The 25,445-nt window shown below is 40.9% G+C and overlaps 1 protein-coding gene across 1 annotated transcript in view; it reads right to left on the bottom strand.

Moving 5' to 3' along the window:
* NUDCD1 (NudC domain containing 1) overlaps positions 1-25,445 on the bottom strand; it is a 142,347-nt gene that overhangs the window by 47,371 nt on the left and 69,531 nt on the right. The window contains exons 5-6 of the mRNA XM_074943934.1: positions 16,991-17,176; positions 13,691-13,895 (exon numbers count right to left, since the gene is read on the bottom strand). Of these exons, the coding sequence (XP_074800035.1) occupies positions 13,691-13,895; positions 16,991-17,176 (391 nt within the window). The remainder of the gene's footprint in view (positions 1-13,690; positions 13,896-16,990; positions 17,177-25,445) is intronic.

Below are 25,445 nucleotides of genomic sequence, written 5' to 3'. Positions count from 1 at the left end.
CACTGGTGCTTGGCTTAATCATGGAAGTAATTACTGTACTTTCTCATAGAAGACTACATCTTATCTAGTTGAAATGAAATACCTTTATTGTACAGAAAAAAAATTCTTCTTAATTTCACCACATGATAAAATCACACAAAGGTGGTCAATTAAAAATTAATTTCTAAGACAACCAGTTTATGCCAGTAGTTAGTGGCCAGTTACTTTACCCTAGAAGAAAGCAAGAGTGGCTAATGTTTTGGCATGTTGGTTATTGTATACTGAGATGCTTCGTTGAGGACAACTATTCTTATGCTGTATATCAAAGACAACATACAAGATTAACTCCATTGTGAACCACACCTGAACAACAAGACTTGCAGCACAACTATATAACTCATTCTAGGTACAGCCTTGCCATACTGGTCTTACAGCTAAAAACATAATTAAAACCCAAAATGAGGAAATCTGGGTTTTATTCATAGCTCTGTCAAAGTCTTGCTGCATGGCAAACTGCTCAGCCTTTATGTTCCTCCTTTCCCCTATTTACAAAATGAGGACAATTATACATACTTGTCTCACAGGGGTATTTGGTGTCTGAGGAAGTGCTACAGAAGTTTAATGTATCAAATATTACATAAAATTTTCCTAGTGCTTATTTAAGAGACATTCTCCTCCTTAAAGCCCTGCACTCCATTGCCTTAGTCCTCTCATTGTGCTCTCCTCCAACCTCTCCTTCAGTGTCTTGTTTGGTATCATTCTCTTCTATTCTCTCTCTTTCAGTGAAATAGCCATTAGGTCCCTGCCACTGCAGGACTCTCACAGAGTAGGTTATTTTAGGGGAATGAATCTCTTTTTGAACATATATTCACCACATAGGTATTTTTACTTCTAAATTGACATATTTTCTGGTTCAATATCTGCAGACACTTCAGCTGTGCTATATTACTGGCCCAATTCTATCACCAAATAAAAGATTATTCTTACAGTTTAAACAATCGTATAAAATCACTGTGATCAACCCTTTGTTTTATCATTGTGTACCAATTTTCTCCCCCTTCTCCCACAACTGGATCACCCTACAGGCCGTGAGGCTCATTATTTTACGCTCCTCTTTCACCAACTCTCAAATGCCACTCATGAAAGCAACCTTTCATATGGAACAGTGGTAGAGGCAGTTTCTTGTCCCAGTCAAAGGGGTCAGCCCAAAGTAATTTTCACTCTTGCCCCGCACAACCCAGAGAATTAACACAATTCACATAGTTAAGTACTTTGATGAACTGGAGGAACCTAAGAGCACTTTACCCCATTTCTATGAGTCATAAAACAAGCTCAGGGCTCCATCTTCGATATATATTATAGTAATCTTAAAGTCCACTAGACTGGATTCAAATCTCTCTAGTAATTATACTTTAATTTTGATTTTACAATTTTTAACAAGTGTGAAGAGAAAAAGAGGAGAAATCTGTTTCCAGTGAAGCTTCCATTCAAATAATAAATATTGCAGTTCTGTAATGCATCTACCTGTTGTACAGAATGCCAAAAATTCATTAAAAAAAGTGTAATGGATAAGCTAATTTTCAAAACAAGACAAATAATCCTTTTCCATTAAATCATGATTTTTAATATGGATTTTGGATTAACACTAAGGTCTCTACTTCAGAGAGACTTCAGACTGTAGTATATTACTGATGACAAGAATATGCCATTTATAAAAAAAATTTCATGGATTCAGAGAATGTAATTGGCACAGATTCAGAGAACATAATTGGTGATATAAATTCCCATTATAAGCTACACCTGCTTATCCCATTGAAGAATTGAACTGAAGAATACTATTTTTTATCTTTTTACAGTGCAAATATTGGTAATAAAAAAATAAAGCGAGCACTGTACACTTTGTATTCTGTGTTGTATCTGAAATAAATATATTTGAAAATGTAGAAAAACATCCAAAATATTTAAATAAATAGTATTCTATTATTGTGTAACAGTGCGATTAAAACTCTGATTAATCAGGATTTTTTTTTTTAAATCGTTTGACAGCCCTACATCTAATTTATAACACCAATTGTTTAACTTCTCAGTTTGATCTAGGAAGCCAAGAATAACCCTTAAGAGAATTTCAGGATGTTGGGCAAATGTGTATGTAGAAGGTGTCTTGTTTTGTTTTTCTAAATAGGTAATTGCTCAACATTTACACTTCACAATGGAGGTGCAAACCAATAAACCATATATTATTTTTCTCAAAACAGGATGCTGTTGATACCTAATTGTTTATTTTTCACTCTGTAATTCACTACTACTAACTCTGCCTCTGTATTAAAATAGAAATTCAATACTATGACAAACATAATTAAAAACATTGGTCTAAGTTCATTCCTATTAAACTCTTACGCAATTTCCATTAGGGACCAGCTGCCACCCTGAACATGTAACCACAATAGCTCTCACACAGTGAAAGTGGCAATAAAAACTACCCTGAGCTAAGATATTGTATCTGCTGTACTTGGCTCATGAAAAAAGATTGGTTTGCTAGAAGTCACAGATATTCTGAGAATACCAGTTTCTAAAAAGTTTTCCAATGAGATAAACTGGACAATTCCAGTTCACTGTAAGATAGTGTTTTACAATACCTGCCTCATTAATAAAATTTTGAATCCTAACATGATGAAAAAAACTTAAAATATTCAAATAAAGTTGCGTGTTCTTGTGAGTAAAAGGCCCAAAAGTCACAAAGTTCAAATCCATATCTGAACTTGCCCAAAGTTCTGGAAGCGTGAGGAGGTTTTAGATGTTGGGCTTGGTTTTTGATGAGGGCGTTTTTTCAAAAAAGAAAAAAAGAAAAGAAAAAGACAAAGACCCAAATACACACTAGTTAGCCTCAACTTTAGCAAAGCTTTTGATAAGGTCTCCCACAGTATTCTTGCCAGCAAGTTAAAGAAGAAGTATGGATTGACGAATGGACTATAAGGTGGATAGAAAGCTGGCTAGATCGTTGGGCTCAACGGGTAGTGATCAATAGCTTGGCAGCTGGTATCAAGTGGATCCAAGGATCAGTCCTGGGGCTGGTTTTGTTCAGCATCTTCATTAATGATCTGGATGATGGGATGGGTTTCACCCTCAGCAAGTTTGCGGATGACACTAAGCTGGGGGGAGAGGTAAAAACGCTGGAGGGTAGGGATAGGGTCCAGAGTGACCTAAACCAATTGGACAATTGGGCCAAAAGAAATCTGAGGTGGTTCAAGGACAAGGACAAGAGCAGAGTCCTGCACTTAGGACGAAAGAATCCCATGCACTGCTACAGGTGGGGACCGACTGGCTTAGCAGCAATTATGCAGAAAAGGACCTGGGGGATTACAGTGGATGAGAAGCTGGATATGAGTCAGTGTGCCCTTGTTGCCAAGAAGGCTAATGACATATTGGGCTCCATTAGTAGGAGCACTGCCAGCAGATCGAGGGAAGGGATTATTCCTCTCTATTTGGCATTGGTGAAGCCACATCTGGACTACTGTGTCCAGTTTTGGGGCCCCCACTACAGAAAGGGTGTGGACAAATTGGAGAGAGTCCAGAGGAGGGCAACGAAATTAATTAGGGGGCTGGGGCACATGACTTATGAAGAGAGGCCGAGGGAACTGAGTTTGTTTAGTCTGCAGAGGAGAAGAGAGGAGGGGATTTGATAGCAGCCTTCAATTACCTGAAGGGGGGTTCCAAAGAGGATGGAGCTAGGCTGTTCTCAGTGGTGGCAGATGACAGAAGAAGGAGCAATAGTCTCAAGCTGTAGTGGGGGAGTCTAGGTTGGATATTAGGAAAAACTATTTCACTAGGAGGGTGGTGAAGCACTGGTATGGGTTACCTAGGGAGGTGGTGGAATCTCCATCTTTAGAGGTTTTTAAGGCCTGGCTTGACAAAGCCCTGGTTGGGATGATTTAATTGGGGTTGGTCCTGCTTTGAGCAGGGGGTTGGACTAGCTGACCTCCTAACGTCTCTTCCAATACTAATCTTCTATCATTCGATGAACTGTTTAGGCTCCCAAGGAGACCATTTAGAGATAATCTGTGAAGAGACCACTTGCCCCTTCGTACAATCCGCATATGACACAAAAAGGCAAGGTGAAGCATGGAACGATTTAGCCCTGTCCAAATCAAATGCCGGACATTGCCTGACATCTAACACATAGAGACACTGCTCCTCCAGAGATGAATGTGGCTTAGGAAAGAACACAGGTAAATATACTGCCTTCTTCAAATAAAACTGAGATATCACCCTACACAAAAATCATGTGTGTGATCGTAAAGTCACTTGGTCCTAAAGGAGGCTCAAGCAGTAGAGCCTGCAACTCGCACTCACTTTTTGTGGATGTTATCGCTATCATGAACACAGTCTTCTGACACAAAAGCGGAAAGGGACAAACAAGATGCAGGGGCTTGAACGGAGGTCACATTACAGCTGTTAGGAACAAGTTACGGTCCCACAGAGGAACCAGCTCTCAGACTGGACAATGAAGATGAAGAACAGCTTTTAAGAATCTTGCTATCATGGTATTGGAGAAGATTGATATTCCCTGAATGGGGGATGAAACTCCACTTTCACTGCCAGATGCACTCTCAATGAGCTAAGTGCAAATCCGAAGGACTGAAGGTACAGCAAGTATTCTCCAAGATGTCCTGAATAGAAGTCACCATTGGCTGAAATGCACAGGCCAATCACACCAAAAACAGCTTCCATTTAGCTGAATAAGCCATTCTGGTAGAGGGCTTTCTACTGTTGAGTAGGACCTGTTGAACAGCTGCTGACCACCATTCTTCCTCCTCATTTAGTCATGAAGCAGCAATGCCGTGAGATGCAGGGAGCTAAGCACGGGGTGTAAGTTTTGTGTGAGTAGGTCAGAATTGCGAGGAAGGGAGAGGCTGAACTGACAGTGCAAGAACATTGGAGAACCAAAGGAGAGCCAACTGCCAGCTGAGATGGAAGGCGTCGGACAGGGAGCCAGGGATGAGGCCCCCTTGAGATCATATGATATTTCCTGCTGTGTCTCATGGCAAATAGCTCAAACATCAGAATGCCCCAAGCTGCAAAGATGACCTAGAGCAGTGTTTCTCAGACTTTTGTACTGGTGACCCCTTTCACACAGCAAGCCTCTGAGTGCAACCTCCACTTATAAATTAAAAACACTTTTTTATATATTTAACACCATTATAAATGCTGGAGGCAAAGCAGAGTTCGGGGTGAAGGCTGACAGCTCGCGACCCCAGCTGTAATAACCTTGCGACCCCCAGTTTGAGAACCCCTGACCTAGAGGATGTAGCTCTGGGAAGGTCCTGGACCAATGGAAAGGTCAGGACAGAAAGAGAGAAAAGGTCCATTGCCTCCTGATATGCCGCTGGCACAAAACCAGCCAGTACTGGCACTGCTCTCGTCAGTATAGGATTGAGACGCCCTGGGGCTGGAACCAGAGTCAAAGGTAAAGGGTCTCTTTCCTCCCTGCATCGCACTGTGGAGCAATAGATGGGACCTGCCCCATCCCATGCATTGGCATTCACACTGTGCTGGTCCACACTCCTTTGGGAGGAGGCAGACGAGTCTCCACGCGACAAGGAATGGCCACTATTGGTCTTATGCAACCTTTTCCTCGGTGCACTTGATGGGAAGCAACTCCTCAGTCCCTTCGGAGAAACACAAGCTCCAGGATGTGACACAGATGCTCCCTCAAAACCCAAAGGTGACCTCTGATCCAACATGGGACTCAGAGCGAAGCAGACTGCAAGGCCTGTTCGAGTAGGTGCTGCTTTAGACAAAGATCCATCGTCATCGGAGTTCACTTTGTTAATGATTTGCAAATCAAACACCATTCCTTGCCATGGGCTTCACCTAAGCACAGCAAGCACATGTGTGGGGATTACTCCTCCACCGAAGGACATGTTTTAACATTGGTGAGGGCATAACCAGGGAAATACTTCAACTAAATCTAAGGAATACTAAATCTAACTAACACTACACTAAGGTACTAATTAGGGCTGTTAATCGCAATTAATGCAAAAGATGAATTCAAAACTAACTAGATTTTAAAAAGTCATTATTTATCGCAGTTTTAATTGCACTGTTAATAAAATACCATTTTAAATTTATAATAAATATTTTTGGATTTTTTTCTACATTTTCTAATACGTAGATGTCAATGACAACACAGAACACAGTGTACAGTGCTCACTTTATATTATTTTTATTACAAATATTTGCACTGTAAAAAATGAAAGAAATAGTATTTTTCAATTCACCTCACACAAGTACTGTAGTGCAATCTCTTTATCATGAAAGTGCAACTTACAAATGTAGAATTATTATTATTACTTTAAAGCCTACAAGACGAAGCATGAAGGGGCATAATAATGTTCAGCATATCTGGCACGTAAATACCTTGCAATGCCAGCTACAACAGTGCATGCAAGCACCTGTTCTTACTTTCAGGTGACATTGTAAATAAGAAGCAGGCAGGATTATCTCCCATAAATGTAAACAAACTTGTTTGTATCAGCGATTGGCTGAACAAGAAGTAGGACTGAGTGGACTTGTAGGCTCTAAAGTTTTACATTGTTTTGTTTTTGAGTGCAGTTAAGCAAAAAAATAATTCTACATTTCTAAGTTACACTTTCACGATAAAGAGATTGCATTACAGTACTTGTATGAGATTAACTGAAAAATACTATTTCTTTTATCTTTTTTACAGTGCAAATATTTGTAATAAAAATAATATAAAGTGAGCAGTGTACACTTTGTATTCTGTGTTATAATGGAAATCAATAGACTTGAAAATGTAGAAGAACATCCAAAAACATTTATAATATAAATTGGTATTCTATTATTAACAGTGCAACTAAAATTTCAATTAATTGTGATTATTTTTTTTTAAATCTCATGATTAACTGCAATTAATTTTTTTAATTTGTTTGACAACCCTAGTACTAATTAGCTGTGTAGAACTAGAAAAGTCACTAAGAAGTAGAGAGGTTGTGAGGTTAGAAAACACAAAGAGGTCCCACGCCAACCACAGGCAGTAAGAAGGAATGGAGGGTTGGGGGGCCTCTCACATAACCAAGGGAGGGGATGTAGCCGCCAGGTATGAGTGCTGGCCATCTATTGGTACTGCTAGGCAAAATTCTTAGGCTCCAGTGCACTGGGTTTGTGCACACACCTAAGTGGAATACATGGCTGTACCTACTCGACAGCTGCAGCGGCACAGGAGCTAGCAAACAGAGCTGTAAACAGGGGAGTTTGAGTGGGAGTTTGCAAGGGGAGTTTGGGGGGGAAGACTAAGAGAGGCAGGCAGAGGAGTAGACAGGCTAGTGAAGGGAGCGTGGGGTGTTCTGGCAGTGTTTTGGTGCTCGTTGGGGGTTTGTTTTGCTGTGGGTGGTGGTGGTTTGGTTTGGTTTGGGCTTCCCGAACTAATAGGACTTAGATGAGAAGGCTATGACAGATACAGAGGCAGCAGTGGTAGAGACCCAAGCAGTGGAAGACACAATGAAGATGACTGGATGTGGAAGCTGCTGCATGTACATGATCCTGGAAGGGGTACCTGAAAAGAGAGTTTCATCTGCATGAAGTGCCGCCTGATAGAGCTGATGGAAGAAAAGATCCGAGGACTGGAGATGCAGGTGGGAACTCCGGTTGACTTTAGAAGGGGGCTCGAGCAGATTATGGAGCAAAGACACGAGGTGGCTGAAGGAAAAAGCTCAGACTTGCAGATGGAAGCAGGACCGAAGAAGTCTGAGGGGAGACTGCTGGGTGAAGAAAATGGACAGTGGAAGCAGGTGACTAAAAGAACCAGGCAGAGGAAAAGATGGGCTAGTGAAGGAGAAATAGAGCTCAAGAACAGGTATGCAGAGTTGGAAAATGAAGAAGGGGCACAGCAGAAGGTCACTGAAGGTGGAAGGGCAAGGAAGAAGAGAAGAGCAGCTTGTCCTACAGGAAAAGGGGAAGAGTCAATGGAGACAACACCAAATATGAGCCCCAGGAGGATACAGGATGGGTTGAAGAGGATTAGAAGGGAGAATAGGAATGGAAAGAACTTGCAGCCAGAGGGAACAGGAGATAGATTAGAGAATCACACCATCATCAGGAAAAAGCAGGTCTACGTGACTGGGGACTCCTTACTCAGAAGGATGGACAGGCCTGTAACCAGAGCTGATCCAGAGAACAGAAGGGTGTGCTGTCTGCCGGGTGCTAAGATACAGGATGTGGACCTGAGGTTGAAGAGGATCCTAAAGGGAGCGGGAAAGAATCCACTGATTGTCCTTCATGTGGGAACAAATGATATGTCTAGATTCTCGCTGGAATGTATCAAGGGAGACTATGCCAGGCTGGGGAAGACGCTTACAGAAATCGAGGCTCAGGTGATCTTCAGTGGGATTCTGCCTGTTCCTAGAGAAAGGCAACAAAAGTGTGACAAGATTATGACTATCAACAGATGGATCAGGCAGTGGTGCTATAAGGAGGGCTTTGCAATGTATGGACACTGGGAGGCATTCAAGGACAGAGGACAGTTCTCTCAGGATGGACTTCACCTGCGTAGGGAGGGAAATAAACTTCTAGGATGGAGGCTGGCACAACTGATTAAGAGAGCTTTAAACTAGGAATTTGGGGGAGATATCCAGGTAATCTCCATGCAGGATTTTAACATTGAGAGGTAAGAAAACGAAGTAAGAAAGGATACATGCGTGGGTAGGAGAATGGACAGAAGGAGGAAGGGTAGTGTAGATACCAGTCTAATAGGTGATACTGGTGGTAGAATGTCTGTGCCTAATCAGGTAAAGAACATGAGCAAGGCCAAACAGCAAAAATTAAGATGTTTGTACACTAATGCGAGGAGCCTAGGTAACAAAATGGAGGAACGAGAGTTACTGGTGCAGGAAGTGAAACCAGATATTATAGCGATAACAGAAACATGGTGGAATAGTAGTCATGACTGGACTACAGGTATTGAAGGGTATGTGCTATTTAGGAAAGACCGAAATAAAGGTAAAGGTGGGGGAGTAGCATTGTATATCAATGATGAGGTAGACTGTAAAGGAATAGGAAGCGATGGAATGGATAAGACAGAGTCCATCTGGGCAAAAATCACACTGGGGAAGAAAACTACTAGAGCCTCCTCTGGGATAGTGCTTGGGGTGTGTTATAGACCGCTGGGATCTAATTTGGATATGAATTGAGCCCTCTTTAATGTTTTTAATCAAGTAAATAATAATAGAAACTGCGTGATCATGGGAGACTAACTTCCCAGATATAGATTGGAGGACGAGTGCTAGTAATAATAATAGGGCTCAGATTTTCCTGGATGTGATAACCGATGGATTCCTTCATCAAGTAGTTGCTGAACCGACTAGAGGGGATGCCATTTTAGATTTGGTTTTGGTGAGTAGTGAGGATCTCATAGAAGAAATGGTTGCAGGGGACAACCTTGGTTCAAGTGATCATGAGCTAACTCAGTTCAAACTGCATGAAAGGATGAACAAAAATAAACCTGCGACTAGGGTTTTTGATTTCAAAAGGACTGACTTCCAAAAAATTTAGGAAATTAGTTAGGGAAGTGGATTGGACTGAAGAACTTATGGATCTAAAGGCAGAGGAGACCTGGGATTACTTCAAGTCAAAGCTGCAGAAGCTATGGGAAGCCTGCATCCCAAGAAAGGGGAAAAAATTGATAGGCAGGAGTTGTAGACCAAGCTGGATGAGCAAGCATCTCAGAGAGATGATTAAGAAAAAGCAGAAAGCATACAGGGAGTGGAAGATGGAAGGGATGAGCAAGGAAAGCTACCTTATTGAGGTCAGAACATGTTGGGATAAAGTGAGAAAGGCCAAAACCATGTAGAATTGGACCTTGCAAAGGGAATTAAAACCAATAGTAAAAGGTTCTATAGCCATATAAAGAAGAAGAAAACTCAGAAAGAAGAAGTGGGACCGCTAAACACTGAGGATGGAGTAGAGGTTAAGGATAATCTGAGTATGGCCCAATATCTAAACAAATACTTTGCCTCAGTCTTTAATGAGGATCTTAGGGATAATGGTAGCATGACAAATGGGAATGAGGCTATGGAGGTAGATATTACCATATCTGAGGCAGAAGCGAAACTCGAAAAGCTTAATGGGACTAAATCGGAGGGCCCAGATAATCTTCATCCAAGAATATTAAAGGAATTGACACATGAAATTGCAAGCCCATTAGCAAGAATTTTTAATGAATCTGTAAACTCAGGGGTTGTACCGTATGATTGGAGAATTGCTAACATAGTTCCTATTTTTAAGAAAGGAAAAAAAGGTGATCAGGGTAACTACAGGCCTGTTAGTCTGACATTTGTAGTATGTAAGGTCTTGGAAAAAATTTTGAAGGAAAAAGTAGTTAAGGAGATTGAGGTCAGTGGTAAATGGGACAAAATACAACATGGTTTTACAAAAGGTAGATCATGCCAAACCAACCTGATCTCCTTCTTTGAGAAAGTAACAGATTTTTGAAGACAAAGGAAATGCAGTGGATCTAATTTATCTAGATTTCAGTCAGGCATTTGATACGGTGCCACATGGGGAATTATTAGTTAAATTGGAAAAGAAGGAGCTCAGTATGAAAATTGAAAGATGGATAAGGAATTGGTTAAAGGGGAGACTACAGTGGGTCATATTGGAAGGTGAACTGTCAGGCTGGAGGGAGGTTACCAGTGGAGTTTCTCAGGGATCGGTTTTGGGACCAATCTTTTTATTACTGACCTTGGCACAAAAAGTGGGAATGTGCTAATAAAGTTTGCAGATGATACAAAGCTGGGAGGTATTGCCAATTCAGAGAAGGACCGGGATATCCTACAGGAAGATCTGGATGACCTTGTAAACTGGAGAAATAGTAATGGGATGAAATTTAATAGTGAAAAGTGCAAGGTCATGCATTTAGGGATTAATAACAAGAATGTTAGTTATAAGCTGGGGATGTATCAATTGGAAGTAACGGAGTATTGGTAGACCACAGGATGACTATGAGCCACCAATGTGATATGGCGTAAAAAAAGCTAATGCAGTCTTGGGATGCATCAGGCGAGGTATTTCCAGTAGAGATAAGGAGGAGTTAATACCATTATACAAGGCACTGGTGAGACCTCATCTGGAATAGTGTGTGCAGTTCTGGTCTCCCATGTTTAAGAAGCATGAAGTCAAACTGGAACAGGTACAGAGAAGGGCTACTAGGATGATCCGAGGAATGGAAAAGCTGTCTTATGAAAGGAGACAGAAGTTTAGACTTGAAATTAGATGAAGGTTTCTAATCATCAGAGGAGTGAAGTTCTGGAACAGCCTTCCAAGGGGAGCAGTGGGGGCAAAAGACATATCTGGCTTCAAGACTAAGCTTGATAAGTTTATGGAGAGGATGATATGACGGGATAGCCTAATTTTGGCAATTAGTTGATCTTTGACTATTAGCGGTAAGTATGCCCAATGGCCTGTGATGGGATGTTAGATGGGGTGGGATAGAAGTTACTACAGAGAATTCTTTCCTGGGTGTCTGGCTGGTGAATCTTGCCCATATGCTCAGGGTTCAGCTGATCACCATATTTGGGGTCAGGAAGGAATTTTCCTCCAGGCAGATTGTCAGAGGCCCTGTGGGTTTTTCGCCTTCCTCTGCAGCATGGGACATGGGTCACTTGCTGGAGGATTCTCTGCACCTTGAAGTCTTTAAACCTCGATTTGAGGACTTCAGTAGCTCAGACATAGGTGAGAGGTTTATTGCAGGAGTGGGTGGGTGAGATTCTGTGGCCTGCATTGTGCAGGAGGTCACACTAGACGATCCTAATGGTCCCTTCTGACCTTCATGTCTATGAGTCTATGAGAACTCTTCATTTTCAAAATTGCTCTTGGAAGGAAAAGGACCATGTTTTGAACAATAAGGGAAATAATTTTATACCCAGTTGGAACAGAATCCATGCCTCGATACAAAAACACATTCAGATCGGAAACAATTTTTTCAGTTAACTGGCTGCTGAGAACTGTATCTGCTTCTCAGGCTGCCAAACATATTCAGTGCAGTCAAAAACCTATCTACCCAACAATAAGTGTCTTTTATTGGAAAAAAAATTAAGCTCTGGTGTCAGAATATTAGACTGTGAACACAGAAGACCAGATTCTGAACTCAACGGATGTTTGGCATTGAATCAGCAGGAGCTGCACTTGACTCAGTGGCTTTCAGAAGAACACTATAGATGTTCTTGGCTGCCCACTTTTGCTCATGGAACAACACCTAAAGCTAATGACGCTAGTTATTTGGCACTCCATTGATTTGCTTTCTCTTTCTTCTTGAAAAAGTGTTAAAAATTAAAATTTGTGTCAACAATTCCTTGACATACACTGCAGTCTGATACTTAATGTAGTATAATTTTATATTTAAACAAAATTAATTTCCATGTATATTATGCTCTTAATCATATGTTAAAAACAAGGAAAGAACAGTGAGACACAAAATACTTGAAGGGTCAGTCAACAGGGCAGAACAAGGTGGTAAATTCAATCACCAAACGTCAATTATTTTAGAAGAGCAGCAGCTGCACTACTGTCAATTGTACAAACAAATGATCATTCAACTCCTCATTTAAGGTCAGACTAGATAATCATAATGGTCCCTTTTGTCCTTAATGTCTGTGAAGATATGAATATTAAGAAGGTTGAAAAAATGTTTGAATATTTTTGCCAAGTTTGCTGCAGGTGGAATAACCATTTGGCTCCCAGATTTGTCTTTTTTTAGCTGTCTGATTGAACAGCCTCTTTCCAAACCAAGAGGCTGCCAGAGAGCATTTCCCACTAAGATGTCACAAACCTTTGCTCCAGAAAGAAAACGTTAAAGAATTTTCCATCCCATAAGTAGCTCTCCATTTTACACCAATCTAAATACATCAAATCAAACCATTCTGAATAGCAGTTGCTGTGAAAGCACAGTAATTTAGTTCAACAAAAATTCTTAAGGTGCTCTTAAAACCTTGACATTAATGTGTATACATGGCAGTTTCACTGTACCTTTTAACAATAACAAAGAAATTGGCTTACAAGCTGAGCCAGTTAAGGCTTCATTCGTTGAAACTGTATAACCAAAAATTTTTAAAGGGGTTCATTTTTACGAGGGCAGTAGCTCCAGCCTCCCTTTTAGCATATGCATATGGAGCTCACACTATTTGCATCTGGAGGAATGAATTGTGGGTGGCATTCTGAGTACTTATGCCTCTAACTTTCTAATTTGAACCCACAGCTGATCTTTGTATGTGCAAATTCTGCAGACCCTGATGGCAATATTGTGAATAGGGATGAAAGATTGAATAAGCTTTTTATTTCAAAACCTTTCTTCTTCCAAACCACCTTATTGCTTATAAAGTTCTACATGTGTGTCAATTTGAAATTTTTAAAACATTTTCATTTCGGAGAGAAAGAATGACTGGAAAATCATGAGACAATTGTGCATGTTGAACTACTCATGCATGAGTAACTTACAGAAGTGTTTGCAGGAGCAGGCCCTTTTTGAATAAAGGCCTGATCCTTCACTAGTTGACATCAACTTCAATGGATTTTATATGGTGCCTGTTGCAAGGACTGGATTGGAGAGAAACAAATAGGATTTTTTAAAAAAAATAAAACTGTACTTTGACTTAATATATATTAATACGAAAAGTAAAATCAACATGTAGATTATTAATACCTATTATCTCTAATTATCCATGTGCAGCTTTCATGGTCAATAGATGAACAGAGTTTTCCTTCCACCAAAGGAGGCTGACTTTTCAATGCTACAATGATATGATCAGGAGAAAACTGTACTTGTATGTCATCTTTAGTGATGTCTTGGGGAAGATGAATTGTTACGGTCAAATCATCTTCAGTCTGTTGCCAGTAATAGACAGGGTCTACAAATGGAAACATACATATAAAGGCAAAGTCAGTTACAAAATACAAAGTATATGGTTGATGGGGTGGGAAAAAGAAATCTGGTAAAGTGTGTTTATTCACTTTCTACTCTGAAAACTTCATATGAAAGCTATTCTGATCACTTATTAAAAAAGAGAGAGGAACATCGTTTTCTGGCTACCAGTAGGTGTTTGACCAAAGTCCACTTGTGTCTCAGTTATGGAGAGTTGCTTACACTCATGTGTATATTTAAATATGCAGGTGTAGACTCAGCTGAACAATATAAATATGCACTTGTAGTTTTTTTACATGTTTCAAATGGCATTTTTAAATAGTCACAACTTTATGAAATCAATACACAAATTCATTCAAATAAGCAAAGGCACTACGTCTCAGTGAGCATTAATCCCATTATCTAGATTCAGCACCCTTTGAGTTATCTTCATGACTCCACAGTAACAGTGGTTCTTTGAGATGTGTTGTCCACATATATTCCACTTCCGATACATGAGCCCCATGTGTGTGAGGTCTGAATCTTTTTAAATACTAGTGTTCATTGGGGCCATGCCTGCACCCAGTATATCTTCTTGCACACTCGAGCCAAGGGAATAAAGGGCAGCACAGACGTAACTAGCCTTCAGTCTCCTAACTACAGAATCCAGCTGGGAAGGAGGGTGGGTTGTGGAAATACATGTGTCCATTTAGATACTGTATTAGGAAAAACCTAACTATAGGAGTAGTTAAGGTCCGGAAATAGTCTTCCAAAGAAGGTTGTGGAATCCCCAATATTGGTAGTTTTTAAGAAGAGATTTAACAAACACCTGTCAGGGATGACCTTTTTAATGTGATCTGCCTCAGCACCAGGGGTTGGACTTGACTTCTTGAGGTCCCTTATATCCCTACATTTCTACGACAACAAATCACAAAAACCAGTTACTGTATTGTAAACAACAGTTTGTTTTTGGAGTAGTTGTCCATATGGATTCCATTTTAGATGACGACTCATAAGAAGAGATCTCATATCCTCCAAGTGGGTGCTCAGTTTAGTGAGCCCATGACTAAGACAGCTTTGCCAAAGTGGGCATCAGATCTGGAACCCTCTACCAAGGAGTAGTGCTGAGTGAACATGTGAACTGAACTCCAGGTAGCTGCTTTACAAATCTCCAAAATTGGAATGTCCATTAGGGAAGCAGCAGAGGCTGCTTGAACTCTGGTGGAATGGACTCTAATCTGCACAGAGGGTCCAGGCAAGCTATTGTACGGCAAAGGCTAATATAGTCCAACACCCGTTTAGATCACCTTTGGGTGGTTATTTTCTGACCTTTCAGTCAGGATGGATTTGTCAAGAACAAATCGTTGTCAAACCAAACTGATAGATTTCTTAGACGGGGTAACAAGCTTTGTGCATGGGGGGAAGCAATAGATGTGGTATACCTTGAAATGGGAAATGATGGTCTAAGATGGAGTACTGCAGAAAGGGATCTGGGGATCATAGTGGATCACAAGCTAAATATGAGTCAACAGTGTAACACTGCAGCAAAAAAAAAAAAAAAAAAAAAAAAAAAAGCAAACATCATTCTGGGATGTATTAGCAGGAACGCTGTAAGCAAGACACGAGAAGTAATTCTTCCGTTCTACTCCATGCTGATTAGGCCTCAACTGGAGTACGGTGTCTAGTTCTGGACGCCACATTTTAGGAAGCTGTGGACAAATTGGAGAAAGTCCAGAGAAGAGCAACAAAAATTATTAAAGGTCTAGAAAACAAGACCTACAAGGGAATATTGAAAAAACTGAGTTTGTCTAGTCTGGAGAAGAGAAGACTAAGGGAGGATGGGGTGGGATCTGATAAACGTTTTCAAGTACATAAAAGGTTGTTATAAGGAGGAGGGAGAAAAATTGTTCTGCTTAACCTCAGAGGATAGGCCAAGAAGCAATGGGCTTAAATTCCAGGAAGGGCGGTTTAGGTTGAACATTAGGAAAAACTTCCATCTGTCAGGGTGGTTAACCATTGGAATAAATTGCCTAGGGAGGTTGTGGAATCTCCATCATCGGATATTTTTAAGAACAGGTTAGACAAACACTTAGGATAGATAATACTTAGTCCTGCCATGAGTGCAGGGGACTCGACTAGATGACCTCTCGAGGTCCCTTCCAGGCCTACGATCCTACAAAAACAAAGAAACGCACACACCTTTCTAACAGACCTAGCCTGTGCACGTTTCTGGCTTCCTTTAGCTACAGCTTTGTGGAAGGTTTGAAATACACATCAGTGAACCACAGCAAATGTTTTCATGTGAAAATAATCCATAAATGGTGTTTTCCATAAAATAGCCCACCAATGATCCTGATTAGGATACACCCAATAGGCAAACCAATATGACTACCTGTAGAGAGAACTTTTTTTTTTTTTTTTTTTTTAAAAGAGAGGATTTGAAAATGATTTAGAGGTTATTGAGGATGGAGGCATTAACTGGCAAACAGTTTAGAAAAGCAAAAGCCAATCTAAAGAGCATGGGCCTGATTCAAACCCCAAAAGAAGTCAATGAGAAGACACTGACAGACTTCACTGGATCAGGTCCTCTGTGCTAACTGGTACAATCACTCAGCATGTTGATGATGAAAACATTTGGAGGATTTTGTCTTCCTGCTGAGCTAGTGGTTGCCCTTCACACCACTGATCTGCGCATGAAGAAGTTAAAATTCAATTAATGTCCTCTTTCCACAGACACTTACAGCTCAATTACAATCTCTATTTCTACATGCGTAATACTCATTTTTCATGCAAAGGCAATGAAAGCGTAAACTTTGTGTGTCTTCTGCAGAGCAAAACTCTTTGCACCTCTCTATGCACAAGGCATCTTTTATAATTAAGAAAGGCAAACACCATATACAAAGAGAAATTATATACATAAAATAATATAAATATTTAAATCTCTTTGTCCAGGAAGTAAACATTTACAATGAAATTTAAGACAGTGAAAAAAAATATTGTCCTAATATATGGAAATTCATTAAATCATCTAGCATTATTTTGTTACAATGAAGGATGGTTTCGTTACAGAAGTCTAGGAAAAGTGACCAGAACAAATATTACCTTTCTTTTTATCTGCTATTTTCCCATCTTCATTTTCTTCAAGCTGATTCTCCTCATCCTGCATAAATTTGAAGGGTTTGTAGGAGACAATCATTAGACCATCCCCACCTGGCTCTATAGCTGCATAATGAGGGACTGACTTTCCTCGGAGAACTCTGCGCCTGAAGATTTCATATCTTTGATTTTCTGTAAAAGGAATACAAAACCAGAAAAGTAATATTTTCCAGGAGGAAAAAATTCAATTATAAATGTGACAAATGGATCATACCTAAAAATAATATACAGCCACATCAGTCAATTCATAATATTGCAGCCCTGAAACAGCAGTTCATCTCTGTCCTCGAAACAAGAGATCTGCTACACAAACCTATATCCAGCAGCCATAGCAGACTGAAATTAATTAAGATTGAAATTAAAGCTCTGCAATCAGGTACACTGTAGGTTTTCCCACCTATTTTTCTAGCCTCCCACTTTACCCATTATTGGAGACATGATAAATAAATGACTAGATAGACCATTAGTTTCTTCCAGTATGGTAATTATTTATCATTTTTACTTCTGTATCATCTAGCGTTCCAAGCAGGTATTAGAGCCCAAGTGTGCTAGGCACTGTGCTACAACTATTACAAAACAAAGACAGTCCCTGCCCCATGCAATTTACAATCTTAACGTATTATGAACCAAAGGGTGGGGATGAACAATGGAATGAGGGAGAACAAGTAACAGTGAGTCTAATTTGTTATAGTGAGCAGCAATCACAGCATCCCCACTGCCTCCTCATTCTTAAAAATGCAGCATAATTCTTGTTTTCTCCATTACTACATGGAATTCGGCCTTGCTATTGTAAAGTTCTGTTTTTCAGCTTTTAGAAATCGGCTTCTGCTTTCTTGTTTTTGTCAAACTTAAGGAAATTTTAATTTTTAATGGCGTTTGGAGTCATCAGTTCAGTTGTCTTCCTTGAGAAATACAGAGCAGAATACAATTTTCAATAATCATTTGCAGAACATTATATATGCATGGCCCGTATTTAACTGATAATGTCTTTTACAGGTCTTCCACACAAATCCTGGTTAATGCTAACTAGCTCTTCTTAGTGCAAAATGCTCATCTTGTCCAGCATTTGTACAAAATGTACAGCTACCAATCCATCCCATGCTGTGCTTCCAACAAAATACATTGAGACAAACAGAAGCATAACATGCTGACATTGGTATGAGCATTTCCCCCTCTGCCTCAGCATCTAAATCCACTCAGCTCTATAGTAACTAATCACTTTTGAATAACTATTGATATCAGAGAAGCTAGCTAGATATTTTAGATCTTGTTCAAGCTCTCTACAGATCGTAAATTTATTCTTGATCATTTATTTCTAGTTGTTTTCAGTACTCCACATTTAACTTCTATTTCCTTTAATATGAAACTATCATACTTGTAAGTAGGTTATTACCTGACTAACTTAGAAGTTACTGGAAGTAGAGATGTGTTATACAAGGACACATTATTATTCCTCAAAATATAGTGGCGTTATCCGTTTTTAAAACCAGCAAAAACACCAGTATGAGCAAATATTTTAGATCTGCCAAATGTTGTATGCCAAGGCAATGTTTCAATATAAAGGCTAGACATATTTTTATACATATGAAAACTGTATTAGAATACATAATGACAGACAAGTTACGTAAGTTCAAGCGTGGTCACTATTTGACTATAATGGACCTTTGGTCTGACTCACTATGGCTGTTCTTATGTCCAAGGAAAATTAAGATACTATTATAGGAAATAACACTGTACAGTAGGTGGCACAATTCACTAAGAGTCAGTATAGATATGTCTATATTGTGTTGTAAACCTGGATTCAGGTTTGAACCCAAACGCCCCTATTGTCTACACTCAAATCTTTCTGACTCAGGTTAGCAAACCCTCACGAGGGAAAGTGGGTGCAGTCTAGGCCTTAGTCCTGCTGGGACTTGGGTCCAAGCACTGACATTGTGCAGTATGGATGCAACTCAAGGCTGGATCCCCAAATTCATGACCGGAGAGTTGGCCAGTGCTATCCCACAATCCCCTGGGCCTATGTTTCTCAGCCCTTACTAAGAAGTGGAAGCGTCCCCTCTTGGTTCAAATACAGTTCATATGCAGCTGCTTGGCATTTAACTCTGCCTTTCCACTCTCACCACTCACCTGGAAACACATTTAAAAAACAGTCTCCTATGTTAGCTATGACCACCAATAGGAAGAAGTCCTACAAGTGCACTGCTAGCCAGTCACAGGAACACAGATGAATTCTGATCAATCTTTACTGGAAGGCGAGCAAGACATTTTCTTCAGTAAGAGTGTAAGAAATGATCATGTGTACAAACAAATCTCAAAAAAGCTTGGGATATTATCTGGACCACATATCAGTACAGAGATCGAGTTATGTGGCTTAAAACCAACTACTGCAAGGTTAGGGATAGTAACAGCATCTCTGAGAACTTGCTTTTTAACTGCTTCTTCTATGAGCATTTGAGTAGCTTCTAGGGCTTCAGCAAGCAAGCCCATAATGGTGTATGGCAATGCACCTTTTTAATCCCCAAAGTCAGAGGAACCACCAGAGAAGACCAGCAGCCATCAGATGAAAAGTTACACTGCCAGTCACGGATCTCCAGAACTAACACATTCTCCAGTGGTTGCCCTGCCTAAAAAGACAGTAAAACCACAGGCAGTAAAGCACAGAGAGTGGCACCCACCCCACACAACTTTTTTTTTCCTTGTAACATGTTTTCATTTGCCTCAGCAGGCCATTCCACCTCACAGACTTTAAGGCCAGAAGGGAACATCATGATCATCTAACTCAGGGGTTCTCAAACTTCATTGCATCGCGACCCCTTTCTGACAACAAAAATTACTACCCAACCCCAGGAGGGGGGACTGTAGCTTTAGTCTGACTGATCCCTGCCACTCCGGGTGGGGGGACCAAAGCCCCTCTGCCTTGCGAGGGAGGGGAGGGCGAAGCCGAAGTCCAAGGGCTTCAGCCTCTGGCAGGGGGCCTGTAATGTCAGCCCCATGGCCCAAGGTTGAAGCCCTCAGGCTTCAGCCCCAGACAGTGGGGCTCAGGCTTTGGCTTCAGCCCCAGACCCCAGCAAGTCTAAGACAGCCTTGGCAACCCCATTAAAAAGGGATCATGACCCACTTTGGGTCCCAACTCACTGTTTGAGAACTGCTGATCTAGTCTGACCTCCTGCACACTGCAGGCCACAGAACCTCACCCAACTCCTGAAATAGACCCATAACCTCTGGCTGAGTTACTGAAATCCTCAAATCATGATTTAAAGACTTCAAGTTACAGAAAATCCACCATTTACACTAATTTAAACATGCAAGTGGCCTGTGCCCCATGCTGCAGAGGAAGGTGAAAACCCCCCAGAGTCTGCCAGTCTGACCCAGGGAAGAATTATTTCCCGACCCCAAATATGGCAATTAGACACTGAGCATGTGGGCAAGACCTGCATGGGCAACAAGGAGCCTTGGGGTGTGAACTGTGCTGCGCAGGCACAGAGGAAGCAAGCACAAGTCAAAATAATGGGTGAAATCCTGCAGAAGGCCAACCAGCAGCTGGAATACCAAAGAGACAAAGATGCAAGGCATAGGTGGTGTGGTTGGCAGGGGTGGGAAAAGAGAAAGGCTGAACAGCATAAAGAGATTGGCAGTGCAAATTTTGGAGCAGGAATGCAAGTTGAGGAAGATAGAGCACATAGAAAGAACTGTGTGAGATGATGCTCATGGCAATAAGACTGCAGGCTCCAGCTGGATCTCTTCCTACGGTAGCCCCATGCTACCTTGTCCTGCAGGCCATGCACCCTTTGGATAACACCGGGCTTGAGTGGTTTATATCACAAGGAATGACCTGTAGTTGGAATTGTCAAATATATCCTCTACGGTCTTCCACTTCACTCTAGTCCAGTAGCAGCCTGTGCACATGAAATGCACTAGAAGGGCCAAAAAGAACAGAAACTCTGTTCAGTGCCAGTGTCTAAGTGTTTTGCACCATTGTGCACTGTATTTCCACTAATCCACTATTCGGTGGGTTTTGCACTGTTAGTTGCGTTGTACGTTTTTCTGGCAGCTAGTCTGCCTATCAGGTTTTTAACATTGTGAGTTTCTGTTACACGCTTGTTTACAAATAAAGAGTTCAACATGCACACAAGGTGTCATTATCGTGGTTTATTACATTTACTTTGGAGGAACTTCATCATAGTAATCCATAAACTGCTTTGAGTTTAAACAGCACGCATAAAAATCCCTCATAAATTTCAAAGTATCAATCCCACAATTAAGCAGTGTGTTTAAGTATATGGCCAGTTTTTATAGACCAGCATGAAAGTTTTCACACGTACTATGACAGTCGAACCGTGTGATGAGGTATGTGACTTGAGTATACAAAACGCATAATACAAATTCAGAAAAAAAACCCCACCTTCTAGATCTGGCCTACACCCAGGGAATGACTGTGGCACAGTTACAAATACTATTTCATTCCCTATTCACTCATATTACTGTACACATATATACATAAATTTATTTAATTGCCCCAACTCACTGGACCATGCAAACCCATTATATGAATGCACAAAGCATCTCTGATTTCTGTTGCATGTGTGGATTCTACCCCAATAATGACACGTGCACTTTTTGGCTATGTCTACCCATCTAGAAGTTCAGTTGCATAGAGTCCATTCCTGGCAAAATGGTTCACTTTTGTCCTTGGAGACATTGTCCAGAGAACAGCAGACAACAACAATGTGGACAGCATTAATGATCCTGGAATCTGTTTGGCTCTGAGAGCACATACTCTATTATACTCATCATTCGGCATAATGTTAGGGAAAAGCTGCACAGTGGAAGTGATCTCTTAAAAAAAGAAATCAAATCATATTCTGCCTACCTAAATCCCCACCAAAAGGGGTCTGATCAATTTGGACATAGTATTGTTTTTGAGCACTACTAGACAGCCAACACATTTCTTCACACAGGTAGCTACATCTCAGCAATAAGCAAAGTGATGCCTGCCAACATTACATTTATACAATGATTTAGGATCCTCGAATCAAGTTATTAAAAAAAATTCACAATCACTATAACTGTGAGGCAGTGTGACCTACTGGTGTAATAGTGGTGCCAGGAGCCAAAAAATTCTCAAGTTGTAATCCCAACTATGCCCACTCAGGCAAGTCACCTGTTTGGCTCAGACTCCCAATCTACAAGGTAGGTAATATTATCCCTAATTATCTACTTCAACAGGATGAAGAGGCAATAACTAGTATTATTAATATACTTTGAAAAAACGTAAAGCAGTACTTGTAAAAAGCCAAGCATTAAAGTTGTACTAACACTTGCATAAAAAAAACATATTGAAGTCTATGATAAAAGAGCACTATAGAAGAGCTATGTCATTATTATTATTATTATTAATTTATTTTTTGAAGATGATCATAATGTTTTGCTCCAGGATAGAAGTATATCATGCAAGATCTTAGCAATGATGCTCCCTCCCCCACCCCACTTTTCAAAATGCAGTATAACCTCATAGTTACAAACACCAGAGTTACAAACTCATTTGGAACCAGAAGTACACAATCAGGCAGCAGCAGAGGCGGGGGAAAGAGGGGAAAAAAATGCGAAATATAGTACAGTACTGAGTTAAATATAAACTACTAAAAAAAGGAAAAGATTAAAAACATTTGACAAGGTAAGGAAACTGTTTCTATGCTTGTTTCATTTAAATTAAGAGAAAAGTTTCAAAACTATATTAAGTCTCATGTTCAGTTGTAAACTTTTGAAAGAACCACCATAATGTTTTGTTCAGAGTTACGAACATTTCAGACATTACGAACAACCTCCATTCCCAAGATGTTCTACTGCATAGTAATGCCTCACTTAAAGTCATCCCAGTTAATGTTGTTTCGCTGTTACGTTGCTGATCATTTAGGGAATATGCTCGTTTAAAGTTGCACAATGCTCCCTTCGAATATTGTTTGGCAGCCGCCTGCTTTGTCCACTTCTTTTGCAGGAAGAGGGGCAGCCGCCCAGCAGGCTATCAGTTGCCAGCAGTTCAGCTGTCCCTCCTGCCACTGCCATGTACTGCTCCAGCCCTCTGCCTTGGAGCTGCTCCCAGGAGCCTCCTGCTTGCTGCAGGGGGTGGGGGGAGGAGAAGGCGGCTAACGTCAGGGTGTCCCCCTACCCCTGCTTACCCCATCTCCATAGAGCTGGCGGGGACGGGACAGGACACCATAGGGCTCAGGACAGAGGGAGCATGCTGGCAGCAGCTGCTGTCTCAACTTGCTGATCTACTTAAAAAGGCAATGTACTTAGAGTGGTATCAGCATACTTAAAGGGGCAATGTGCATCTCTCTCTCTCTCACACACAAACACAGGGTGTGTGTCTCTGTCTGCCATGTTGTCTCCCCTCCCTCCATTTGTGCTGCCTTGTAGAGTGTGAGGCTACATTAACAACGTGTTAATCCTTGAGGGCTCAGCTGCTCTAGTTCATCATTTAGCAGTAAGGCATTCCCCGGAAAATATCCCATTCTCTGACTCCACCACCTCAACCAAGCTTCACAATCATCATCACTGTGTACAAGTATTAAGTTGTTTAAAATTTATACTGTGTGTGTGTGTGTGTGTATATATATATATATATATATATATATATATATATATTCTTTTGGCTGGCAAAAAAAAAAATTCCCTGGAACCTAAGCCCCCTGTTTACATCAATTCTTATGGGGAAATTGGATTCGCTTAACATTGTTTTGCTTAAAGTCGCATTTTTCAGGAACATAACTACAACGTTAAGCAAGGAGTTACTGTAGTTAGTTAACTTTAAACTAGTAGCTGAAAGCCTATACGATCACACAGGTTTAATTTGTAAAGCCATATGTGACCAACACCAAAAATGACTGAGAACTTAACTAGACTGTAACAGACTACGAATCCCAGTGATGATTGAACCTGGTGATATTCTAAACATAAAGAGCTCTCAACCATGCTTGTTTTCGTCATGTCACACTGACACAGGCTGGGTCTACACTAAAAAGCTAGACAACCGAACTATATTACTAAGGGGTGTGAAAAATCCATACCCCTGAGTGATGTAACTAAGCTGACCTAACCCCCGGTGCAGATAGCACTAGGTTGATGGAAGAATTCTTCCATTGATCTAACTACTACCTCTCGGGGAGGTGAATTACCTTCGCTGACAAGAGAACCTCTCCTATTGGCGTAGGTAGTGTCTACACTGAAGCGCTACAGCTGTCCGGCTCTAGCTTTCCAAGGGTAGACAAGGCCTCAGATATTCTAGGCTTCAGAGTGCTGTTTGGGGTTATTGTGTATGCTGGGTGTGTTGATTTGTGTCTGGAGTAGATTGTGCCAGGAGATTTGTGTTGATTGGTGTGAGTGATAGTTGGGTGCTGAGTATGGCAGTTAAGGCAAGTAATCTACCACCTGTGCAGTCTCGCTCACACAGCCCATGAAACTGTTGCAATGAAGTTACCTGTAGAGCAGGGGTTCTCAAAATTCATTGCATTGCGACACCCTTCTGACAACAAAAATTACTACATGACCCCAGGAGGAGGGAGACTGAAACCTGAGCCTGACTGAGCCCTGCCCCCCTGGCCAGGGTCGGGGAAGGGGAGAAGCCAAAGCCTGCGGAGGTGGGCAAAAGTCCAAGGGCTTCAGCCCCAGGTAGGGGACCTGCAACCTGAGCCCTGACACTCAGTGGGGAAGTGGGGGCTTGGGCTTTGGCTTCGGGTCCCAGCAAGTCTAACGCCAGCCCTGGCAACCCCATTAAAATGGGGTCGCAATCCACTTTGGGGTCCCAACCCACAGTTTGAGATCCACTGCTGTAGAGTAAGAGTGGGGACTGATTGAGTTAACTTTGACATCACATTGGTTAAAGCTCTTGGTGTAATTCATAAAGTCAAAATGGCTGAGAAATTAAAAACTGTATAGTAATAGACTAAAATGCAGTGATGATTCAACCTGGTGATACTCTGAACAAAACAAAACAAAAAAGCTCTCAACCATGCTTCCATTGCATCACACTGACTCAAAGTACGTTCTAGGCTTCAGAGTGACAATCCTGCAGTTTTATTATATAGATTATGAAGCATGTATTGTGGTTTACTAGTTAAATTTTGTTAGACCTCTGAAACATCTTTTGCTAACCAGATGACAGCATGTTTAAAAAAAACCTATCAAGCAATTGGACCATGAACAAGAGATATCTGGTAGTGTTAAAAACAAAAAAACCTCACGCATGCATGTGCACACACAGTTCATTTGCACTTAAGACAGTCAGAGCTCTGACAAATTGTCTCTCTCTACTGGGACACATCTGATACACAGAGAAGCACTAGAGATATATTTTGACTCAGATATAAGATGCATTAGGTACCTGAAAAACAACAAGGAGTCC

This window comes from Natator depressus, chromosome 2 (genome assembly GCF_965152275.1).
Source record: "Natator depressus isolate rNatDep1 chromosome 2, rNatDep2.hap1, whole genome shotgun sequence".
Classification (NCBI taxonomy): Eukaryota; Metazoa; Chordata; order Testudines; family Cheloniidae; genus Natator; species Natator depressus.
Note: the sequence above shows the minus strand (reverse complement) of the source record. Positions and strands in the feature narration are given on the sequence as shown.